Source organism: Squalius cephalus (assembly GCF_949319135.1).
Source record: "Squalius cephalus genome assembly, chromosome: 16".
NCBI classification, from domain to species: Eukaryota; Metazoa; Chordata; class Actinopteri; order Cypriniformes; family Leuciscidae; genus Squalius; species Squalius cephalus.
Genome location: NC_137137.1, coordinates 27,457,264 through 27,469,414, shown reverse-complemented (window position 1 = coordinate 27,469,414; position 12,151 = coordinate 27,457,264). Strand labels below are relative to the sequence as shown.

Genomic DNA, 12,151 nt, shown 5'->3' with positions numbered 1-12,151 from the left:
GAAAAGCATTCTAACTGTATCTATTCTGTTTTCCACATCAGTGTTGTTGAGAATGTCAGCGCTGTTTCATCTGGCATTTGATTTGTGGTTTGTGGTTTGTGTGGGAGAACTCTGTACCGAACTCGATCACTTCTCACAGCTCTGTTTAGTGGTCGCTGACCGACTCAAAGCTCACGCTGCCGTGTGTTTTAAGCTGAGCTGATAAATGTTCCATGTGGCTCGCGGTTCAAACGAGCAGCTCTGTTTTGACCCGCTTCTGGCACTTTTGCCATTTAATGAATCATTGTGATTCATGAGCTTAGGCTGTCCCTGAATTGTTAGTTTCATGCAATACATGATCTAGAGTCTTTAAAAAATTGGTACTGAAAAAATTCACTGTGGATTTTGTTTAACCATTAGATTAGCTTTGTGTCTAGCCCCAATGGACTTGTTATAAGGTCCGTACAGTTAGTGTTGTGTGACATATAGATGGCGAGCATAGGCTAAATGGAATAAGTAACTAGATTAAGTAGCCAGCAACTCGATCTTCATAGAGAACAACTTTGCGTTTTCTGTAGCATTGACAGGATTCATTAAGTATGCCTCGATGGACTGTGCGGGAATATTGTGAGTTGGTCTTCCCAAATTGTGACAGGGCAAATAAATAACTGTAAAAATCCATTGCACTGGCTAGTCATGTTGCCGAGCTCCCCCATAGCCCTTGATTGACGTCTCAGGGGAATATCTCATTTTAATTTGATTTATCATTTGCGTTGTCATTTTGAGCATTTGATTTGCGATTTGAAATGTCGGTTTGAGCATTTGATATTATTGTTTGAGATGGTTTAAATAATTGATTTATCATTTGGACATTGGGTAACACTTTAAAATAAGGTTTCGTTCGTTAACATTAGTTAACTACTTTAGTTTACCTGAATTAAGAATTAACAATACTTCTACAGAATTTATTAATCTTAGTTCATGTTAATTTCAACATTTACTAATACTTTATTAAAATCAAAAGTTGTATCTGTTAATGCACTGTGAACTAACATGAACAAACGATGAACAGCTGTAGTTTTATTAACTAACAAAGATTTAAAAAATACTAATAAATACAGCAACAAATGTATTGCTCATTTTTAGTTAATCTTAGTTAATACATTAATTAATGATGCTTAACATTAACATAAACAGCTTTCTTAAAGGGGTCATATAATGGTACATGCCAACACATTTTACAAGTTGATTGTACTGAAATGTGTGTTGGCAGTGCCTGTACACAACCATCATAAAATGATAAAAATCCATCCAGTGTTTTTTTTTAAATCTTCTTATATGTTTTCCCCTCTCTCAAATCAAGCCTTTCGACCGTGTGACGTCACGCGGTCGGACGCCCCTCCCACGATTGTTGATTGACAGCAGCGTTTCAACACAGACCCGCCTTCGCTCGTGAGCGAGCTGTCAATCATAGTCCGCGTGTCATTGTTGATACGCTGGAGCACTGTTTATGAGCAATTGTGGTGTTCTGTTCTTGGGTGTAATAACGAACACAGCAGTCATTTTGATGTTCCTAAATCCGAACCACTTAATACGCAGTGGCTGAGTTTTGTTTTTGAAGGGAATATTCCCCACGATCAACGTCAATGCTCTCATGTTTGCGCGAATCATTCATTTCACCAGACTGCTTTTTAAACGAGAACATTGAAAAAGGTATTAGCTCCTGTCTGAGTATGTGTTGTTTATGTGCCTAATGACTGTCATAGTCTCACAGACAGTTGTACCTAACACTGCATAGATAACGTTACGCATCACTGACAAGCCTACATTTACCGAAAAAAATGTTTTCTTGACCATTAGCTGTAACTTCAATCTGTCAATGAACTAACGTATACATCAGTAAACACATAGCGTTCTTATCTCACTACTCTACCCTGCCAGGACACACAAAGATAGATCAAAGTGACATTACGTTAACCAACCATTCAGAAACGTCCTGTTTTCCGACTCCGGTTCAAATTGATACGGTTGCACACAGTGGCGGATACAGAACTTCATTAATAGGTGGGCCTGGTGAATATACGGAGGGGCCTCGGTTTTTTAAGCTTATATACACGCCCAGTGGCGTAACTTTGTTAAATCAGATATATGTACAATAACATTACGATGTCCAGCAATCGATTTAAATAGTAGGCCACGTGGGGTTTAATTTGTCGTTTAATGAGATGTAGCCTAATATATATTGTCAGTGCTACTGGTAATGGTCCATTGGTAGAAATGTCGCCAACCGTGTCAGAGATTCTGGGTTCGAATCTGCACTGGTATAGTTTTTTTTTTTTTTTTCTCGTATAGTTTTTTTTCCCCTCATCAAAACCGATTATGTTCATCAATGGTTGTATATCAAACAGGGATACATTTGTGTGCATTATGTTTTGTGATTTCACCAGAACGAATAGAGAGTATCTGCAACGGATTGAAGCGCGCGTCCGAGTGAAGACTGTGCGGCGTGTGCGCGAGCCACACGAGAGAACACTGTATCAGCGCCACTAATCGCAGCGGCAACGAGCACTTTGATCACTTGATTAAAAAAAAAACACATTTCAGTGCTAGATCGTCTCTTATTTAAAAAACGAACGAAATGAATGCTCTGCCAGTTAACTGGAGATGTTTTATTTATTTGTAGAATTGGTACATTCGTGCCACGAGATGTTTAAAAAAGTGGTGGGAACAATATCGACCCTGGCAAAAAGTGGTTGGGACATGTCCCACCCGCAAATTACGTGTAACACGCCTGATAAATATGTCAACTATAGCAGATCGGTACGTCGGTAGTGAATTTAAATAGGCATATGCCTTGTACTCATGTAAGTCAGCCCTCCCGGCCCGGCTGCTTTAAACCTGAAGGTCATCTGTCTGTTGCGACTTGCATGTAGACTAAAGTGTAGACTCACCACGGAGAGCGGTGTTGCGTGATAGCAACGTGATATGCCGACATAATATTTTTCTTTTGTAGCTATTTTTCGTAGCTACTGTACATAAATGTCCTCAGGAAACTATTAAAATTAAATGATTTAGTAATTCATTATTATTATTATTAATAAAATAATTTTTTTTTATTGTTTTTATTAATCTGATTGGGTGGGCCACCGGTCAGGCCCACCCATAAATCCGCGCCTGGTTGCACAGTGTCCTCAGAGACTCCCGCTGCCATTCTTCAAAATATACCCTCAACTGTTGTCAAGGCAACACTCCACGTGTGTTGTTGTGGCAAAGCGCCCCACAGAACAGAGGAGCGGGGTGAGCAAAGCTCATTATCATTTAAAGACACATGCACTTAAACGGCTTGCTGAAAACAGAGCTGTTTTTGACCAGGTAAAATGAGTGTTTTTTTACAATACTAATGAGAATTTTTAATTAAAGTATATTACAAACTTTTAATTTAGACCCTAAAGAATCATATTAGCTTGTACAAAAATGGCATTATTTGACCCCTTTAACATATGAGACCTCATTGTAAATTGTTACCAGACATTGAAATGTAGATTTATTTATGACAGGATTATACTGGATTGATAATGAAATATACACAATGTATTTCATTTTATTTTATAAAATATATAGTTGATGCTTCAAAATGTGAGGAAATTAAATTGCATTTAACATTTTATTCATAATTTGAGCTGCCATTTTGGGAATTTAAGAGTTTGAGAATTTTAAGAGTTTATTATTTGATTTATTATTTAATTTTGTTAGGAAAAATATCCTTACCTAAAATATTTCTTTAAATTGAACCTGACATCAAATCAACCTCATGTAGAGTAGCCTACTTCTGATTTTGGAATTTCTTTAGTAATCAAGTTTTGATTGTACATATTCTGTCGTTTATTTCTCTGTGTATCTTTCTCTAATTAATTTAATCAAATTTTTTTTTTTCAGTTCCTTTTCCAGCAGATGGGAATGGTTGTGTGCTTTGTCAAGATCCACATCCGGCCGTACATGGATGATATCTTTACACTAATCCGGGTGAGAGATTCATTCACACATTTTCCCACCGAAACAAAATATTAGGCCTCAAAAATGTGCATTTAATTAGGGATGCACTGTTCAGTATCGGTACCGGTACCAGAATCTGATACTGTGCTCATGTACTTGTACTCGTATTCATACTCGTACTCAACTAAAATGCTCCAATACCAAAAACCGATACCACACAGTATGTGCAGAGTACAGTGTTGTGTCCTGACAAAGAAACAGACAACAGAACAAACCGAGATATGAGAGAGAGAGAGAGAGAGAGAACTTCTGTTGCATACGCTTGATTGCTCACTCAGCACACGTGTCAGTTGGATTAAAACTAAATTGGACATGTAAAGTAAAAACTGTTACGTGATTTTTGTATAACGTTATTACAGGAAAATATGTGCTGTATGAAATTCATATTTCTATCTACATTTCATTTCATCTACATTTCATTTCAATTCTATGAAGTTCATAGAATGAACAGTGAACAGAACAGTTTAACAGAAACACATTTTAGAGCGTATTATACAGTCTCCCGGTAGCCAGAAATGACAGAGATACTGCAACACGCAACACCACAGATATGGCCCGCCAGCGATGAACAGTTAAGCATCTTTCTCCAGCAAGCAGACGCGCAAACTGTTGCAAATGAAATTCAACGTTCAGAGTCACATCCTGAAAACCCATCACCCATTTTTTATAATTTTCTCTGAATGCCACTTATAATGTTTTTTTAATAACCTTCCCTGAATGCCACCTATAATGTTATCAAGATTTTTACATCAAAAAAATCCTAATTTAGAAGAAAGAAGCTATTTTCTGTCCTGTTTTTTAGCCAATTTTTCAACACGTTTTGATTGGCGTGCGCATTCAGGACTTGGAAGTAAATGCCTACTGCTGTGATTTTAAAATCATTTTCAACGTCCCTGCCATTACAGGTGGAATTGTTTTGAAAACTTCTGAATTTGAAAAATATCTTGTAACATAGTTGAAAAATTTGCCAACAAAGTGAACATGACATGCGCAAATCGGTGGACGGGGCTAAAGAGGAAATGATGTAGAAGGAGGCATTGATCTTCTTCTGCAGAGGCAGTCTTTTGTTACCCTATGATGTAATAATGTGACAAAATCAGAAGCAAGTCGTTTTCTGAGCTAGATTTCATTAAAAGCTGGACTAACAAGAAACAGAATATTTTTATAGAACAATGACCTCTTAAATGTCAAAAGATCAGAGAAAATTTTGATTTCTCAATTCATGACCCCTTTAAAAATGGTGACCACTATATTCTCTCACCAGTGCTGATGTCACCAGACTTGCGTTCAGTAATGTGAACTCTTGAATTTGCATATATCGTGTGAATTGAAGATCTGATTTGTGTTCTTTTTGTGGAGACACATTTATGTGGAAAAGTGTAAATGAAACCGTTTTATCTGTTTTAACGGATATCTGATTTATCTGATTAGTAAAAATACATTAAATGACAAGTGTCAATAGGCCCCTAGAGTCTTTGACACCTTGTCCTTTTGTGGCTGTCTTAGTACTCAACAAGTAGAGAATATTGGGAGCTTTATGAAGTACTCGATTCACTCTTTCCACTCGCATAATCACAACTCCCAATTCCACATTTTTTTCACTGCTATTCATCATCGCTGTTGAACTTGCAATGCCACAGTACAAAAATAATTTAATTAATTTGCTAGTTATTTGTTATTTTATTTATTGTAATTAGTTTTTGAATGTTTTAACTGTGTGTAATGAGAGAGAAAAACTGCTGTGAAAAGAAAACAATATTAATATATGCAGTAATATACTGACAACACAACTTTCTATTAAAGGTCCCTTTCTTCGTGATCCCATGTTTCAAACTTTAGTTAGTGTGTAATGTTGCTGTTAGAGCATAAATAATATCTGTAAAATTATAAAGCTCAAAGTTCAATGCCAAGCGAGATATTTTATTTAACAGAAGTCGCCTACATCGAACGGCCCGTTTGGACTACATCCCTCTACTTCCTTCTTTAATGACGTCAGTAGAACAGTTTTTTGACTAACCTCCGCCCACAGAAATGCTCCCTCATCTCTACCGAAATTCGTTTATGTACTTGCGCACTTCTTATAACTTACTGTGTTTACTCAGCTCTTACGGTGATTTTCTGAAGTAAAACTGACGCTTCATCTTTTGTGTGATGTACAATAAACTTTATTAAACTCATCAGTATATGTTTGATCATCATTCAGACCTGGTCCGAAACAGCAGACTTGTAGGCTATTAATAAATAATGGATACATACAAGCAGATGACAAATACGTTATAATAACCGTAATTAAACTACTAAACTATACCTGTTCCATCTCTATACAGCACTCTGACTCTGTAGGCATTATTGTCCAACTCGAAATGAACACCGTTACTGAGAGTTTCTGATATTATCATCATTCCGGGAGATGAAATTGTCCTGAGAGACTGAGCGCGAGCTCATGAAGCTCCGCCCCCTGGGTCGTCCAGCAGCAGCTTATTTGCATTTAAAGGGCACACACTAAAACAGTGCGTTTTTCTGAGCCCCAAAAAATGAAAATTTAAACATGCTGTAAAAAATGATCTGTTGGGTATTTTGAGCTGAAACTTCACATACACACTCTGGGGACATCAGAGACTTATTTTACATCTTGTGAAAAGGGGCATAATACGGGACCTTTAAGTCGCTTTGTTAAAAGAATGCTATAAGGAACATATAGCTCAATGTGTCTATTTTGCAAATTAATCACTTGATTCTTTTTTTTAATGAACCGGTTTAACTGATTGGAGGCAGAATCAAAGCAGTCTGAATCATGGACAGGATTAGTTGGACAGCTAAATCGACTTTCTTCCCTAAATGCAATTAACCAAGAATCAGTGGTGTGAATACTGTCTAGACTGAGTTATACAGTTTTGGAGTTTTATTTGTTTGTATAAATAGTTTTTTATTATTAAAAAACCAAAACATATTTCATAACATTGCATATAACTTGGGGGAGATGTTGGCCCCCACTGCAAAAACAAACTCATGTAGGGAACACTGGGATATGGTGTTTTCTCTTCTACAGGAATACTGGACTCCAAACAATCCCATGCAGAACACCATTATTTTGCTGATTGAGCAGATAGTGGTGGCTCTAGGTGGAGAATTCAAACTCTACCTGCCACAACTCATCCCACATATGCTGCGAGTCTTCATGCACGACAACAGCCCCGGACGTAGCGTCACCATTAAGGTAAACGCATACACTGATATGAGTGTTAAAGTAGCAATGCTTCTTAATAGGTTTGGGGAATAATTGATTCACCAATGCATCAAAAATGTTCTAGATTGATTCACATGGTATTGTTATTTGTTATTTAGTATTCATCTCTGCTTTTAATATGTGTATTTGTTCTTATTTTATTACTGACTTGTCTTTAATAATGTTTGAACTTTATCAGTTAGGCTAGTAGTTTTTGCTGCGGTATCAAAGTATTCAAGTGAGCTTTAAAGGGTTAGTTCACCCAACAATGAAAATTCTGTCAGTAATTACTCACCCTCATGTTGTTCCAACCCCGTAAGACCTTCGTTCATCTTCGGAACACAAATTAAGATATTTTTTATTAAATCTGAGAGCTGGATCACTCCTCCATAGGCTTCTAAGGCATTATAACTTGCTGGCCCAGAAAATGTATTAAAGACATCGTTAATATAGTCCAAGTGACTACAGTGGCTCAATCTTAAGTTTATAAAGTGACGAGAATCAGGGTTCCCACGGGTCCTTGAAATCCTTGAAAGTTTGTGAATCTGAAAAAATGTTTTCAAGGCCCTGGAAAGTTTTTGAAAATAAATATACATAGAGACAGGTCCTTGAAAGTGCTTGAATTTATTTTGTGCAATAAGTTTTCTGGAAAAAATTCCATATTCACTCCGGTCCCCTAATGTGTTATTTCGCCAACACTTCATGGCCTATGCATACTAGCTTGCTTGATTTACACTAGTTAAGCGCATTTACGTGTTACGTTCAGGGTTTTTCCTGCATAGAGAATTATGAGGCGGCCTCATAATCAAATTTCGTGCCGCCTCCGGCTCTCGACAAAACTCGATGTATCACGTTAAAACGCAATGAACGTGTGTGACTCTTTTACTTTCGTTTTCAACAACATAAACCGCTCGTTTCGTGTCTTAGGCCATCAATGTGTACTTACGATGGGAATTGTTTAATTTGGACTTCTCTGTGCATGCTCTTTGAGGTGGTGACCATAGACCTGCTTTATATGACTGACAGACAAGAACGGTTTGACTTAAAAATATCAAAATTGAAACTACTGCGCAAACAAAGACACCTACATCTTGGATGCCCTTGAGGTAAGCTAAAACATACCAAAATTTAATTTCAAAGTGAACTATCCCTTTAAGACGGTTGCCTGCCGCCTCCTACTGGCGGTTTAGTTTCATAAAGTATCATTCTTTCCAACGTTTCATATTTGTATATTTAAAAATATTTAAAATAATCTAATTTAATACAGTTATAATTTTTCAATGTAAATTATTTAATTTGATTGGTAACAGCCTAGTGTCTTTTTATTCTAATTGAATATATTGATCAAATTTAAGAATCTAAAATGAAAGATGGAGCATACATTTAATAAAATTAGGGGAAAAATGCCCTTTATAAAAGGTAAAAAAAATTAGTGTTTTCAAACAGTGATGTAATGAAATATTGACAATTTAAGTTTGAAGAGAGTAAAGCCTCTGTTTAGGCTATTAAGGAAATGTAATTTTGCCAATGCCAATGCTTCAATACTCTAACTGAGGGAAGGAGGTTGTTCCCCAAAATCTCGCAATACATGGCCCCGGTCATCCTCTCCTTAATACAGTGCAGTCGCCCTGTCCCATGTGCAGAAAAACACCCCCAAAGCATGATGCCCCCATGCTTCACAGTAGGGATGGTGTTCTTGGGATGGTACTCATCATTCTTCTTCCTCCAAACACATTTAGTGGAATTATGACCAAAAAGTTCTATTTTGGTCTCATCTGACCACATGACTTTCTCCCATGACTCCTCTGGATCATCCAAATGGTCATTGGCAAACTTAAGACGGGCCTTGACATGTGCTGGTTTAAGCAGGGGAACCTTCCGTGCCATGCATGATTTCAAACCATGACGTCTTAGTGTATTACCAACAGTAACCTTGGAAACGGTGGTCCCAGCTCTTTTCAGGTCATTGACCAGCTCCTCCCGTGTAGTTCTGGGCTGATTTCTCACCTTTCTTAGGATCATTGAGACCCCACGAGGTGAGATCTTGCATGGAGCCCCAGTCCGAGGGAGATTGACAGTCATCTTTAGCTTCTTCCATTTTCTAATGATTGCTCCAACAGTGGACCTTTTTTCACCAAGCTGCTTGGCAATTTCCCTGTAGCCCTTTCCAGCCTTGTGGAGGTGTACAATTTTGTCTCTAGTGTCTTTGGACAGCTCTTTGGTCTTGGCCATGTTAGTAGTTGGATTCTTACTGATTGTATGGGGTGGACAGGTGTCTTTATGCAGCTAACGACCTCAAACAGGTGCATCTAATTTAGGATAATAAATGGAGTGGAGGTGGACATTTTAAAGGCAGACTAACAGGTCTTTGAGGGTCAGAATTCTAGCTGATAGACAGGTGTTCAAATACTTATTTGCAGTTGTATCATACAAATAAATAGTTAAAAAATCATATATTGTGATTTCTGGATTTTTTTTTTTTTTTAGATTGTCTCTCACAGTGGACATGCACCTACGATGACAATTTCAGACCCCTCCATGATTTCCAAGTGGGAGAACTTGCAAAATAGCAGGGTGTTCAAATACTTATTTTCCTCACTGTATATATATATATATATATATATATGTATATGTATATATATATATATATATGTATATAAGTGTCTCATTTTTTAAAAGCAAAAATTTTTTCTGTGAGCCCCTTACGCCTGTCAATCAGAAGTCAAACAGTGTTGCCAGATTAGACAGAGAGTAAAACTTAAGCACTTCTACTCACCCAGGCGGATGAAGAAAACAGTGAAGCATTTAAAGATCATTTCTGTTGATTGATATAACAGAGTTTACTGGTATTTTAGTTCTGATGTGTGAAATGGTATTTTAACAGTAAAAAGACGGAATGCTGCTGCTTGTTTAAACACATTATGGATTTATCTAAAAAGTCAATATGGATATTTGATGGTACTTTACGGTAATTTAATGTGTGTAAGCACTCTATGTCTGCTGTCTGTGCCACCTGTTTCACATTATTTCAATATGTGCTGAGTTCACCTTCGGGTGTCAGATGATCTCATCTAAACCTTGTGATCTAAACCTTGCGCTCCTCTGACGACCAACAAACCTTCCCCTCTGTCTGTATTTAGGTAATCTGATAACCTGTATTTCAGAACAGTTTAGGAGGCATCCTTTTTGTATTCACAGACTAGTGAATATCCACAGACTAAACGGTTTATAAAAAAAAAGAAAAAAGTTTGTCTTTCTGTTATTTAATAGTATCTTTCTCATATACCATCGTCATTCTGTACATTGGTGTTTATTTCATGTAAAGAAGTCTTGGAATATCTAATAAATATTTTTACTCAATGAACATTGCAAACTTCTGCTAATCCAGTTGTTAGATTCTCTGAAGTGTGCATATTGTACAAAAGTATGTGTAATCTGTGCGTGACAGTCCATCTGTGTGAATTCATTAGGGTCAGGAGAGTTCTGTCAACAATTCTATGGGGTTATAATTGTTGCATTATTCCTAATAAATAGATTGAGATTCACAAACAAATGTAAAGAGATTCACAAAAAATTATAAAATTCACAAATAAATAGATTAAGATCAACAAATAAATGTAATAGTTTCACAAAAAATTATAAAACTCACAAATAAATAAAATGAGATTTGCAAATAAATTTTTTTTTTTACAAATGTGTTGTATGTCACAAACACAACTCTGCCTGACATTTATTTGTGAACCGCTTTTCTGTGCACCCATTTCAAGGGTGCAAATATCTTCAAAATTAATCAGATTCAGTTACCGCCTGGAGTGTAAAGTCTAACGTTACTGGTTGTAGCGAGAATGTGCTACGATTGGTCAGCTCAATGTGGCCGTTATCTGATGGGCTTTAGAAAACGGTGGGGGTAGTCCACTTATTTGTGGATTTGTCTGCACGTCGACGCAAGAAGTGTTTCAAAATCCACAGATGCGTGAGGGGATTTACATATGCACAAGAAGCAATTCACAAATGTGTACAGCGATTTACAAATGCACAGAAAACGGTTCACAAATAAATGCCAGAGTTGTGTTTGTGACATAAAACACATTTGTAAATATATATATATTTTTTACAAATCTTATTTTATTTATTTGTGAGTTTTATACATTTTTGTGAATCTCTTTACATTTGTTTGTGAATCTCAATCTATTTATTTGGAATAATGCAACAATTCTAACCCCATACAATTTTGGACATACATGTTATTTAAAATAAATATAAATATCATTGCAGCATGTGTTATTTACTCTCTATAATTAAATAGTATATTTATATCAGCCTTCTTCCACTCTAAGAGATTGGAATATCAAGATATCAGTATCTCCACCAGAAACTGTATATTGGTTGACCACTATCACTGATGAATTTGATTATAGATGAAGTGTAATGTAACTAGCAGATGTACAGTACTAGAAAATCGTTTTATACTAAAATGATTATGCAGACAATGCTTTAGACTCATGTATTCCAGACATGTAATATAAATAAATAGATACATGCATACATACATTCATACATACAATCCCCCTTCACATTTAAAAAAAGTCAATGAATATCAGAGCTTTCCTGAGCTCCTTCAGCATTAGACATCTTCTCTGCCAGTCTTCAGCTCCTGACAGATGTGTGTAGCTCCAGGCCAAACCCACAAATCCCACTCAAGTAATTCAGTAATTCCTACATCAACATGAGTCTTCTCTCTGCACGCCTGTAGAGCCCATAACTACCGTCTGCATCACTGGGAGCAGTGAGGTCACCCTAAAGGAGCTCTTAAACTGCCTACCAGTTGTTATGGGCCAAATAAGAAAACAAAAGCTCAGTCATTCATGTGAGCTGCGCTGGCAAGATTTTGAC

At 36.7% G+C, this 12,151-nt stretch overlaps 1 protein-coding gene across 1 annotated transcript in view; it reads left to right on the top strand.

The window, feature by feature from the left end:
• mtor (mechanistic target of rapamycin kinase) overlaps window positions 1-12,151 on the top strand; it is a 398,131-nt gene that overhangs the window by 129,399 nt on the left and 256,581 nt on the right. The window contains exons 20-21 of the mRNA XM_079897701.1: window positions 3,916-4,002; window positions 7,082-7,249. Coding sequence (XP_079753827.1) covers window positions 3,916-4,002; window positions 7,082-7,249 — 255 coding nt within the window. The remainder of the gene's footprint in view (window positions 1-3,915; window positions 4,003-7,081; window positions 7,250-12,151) is intronic.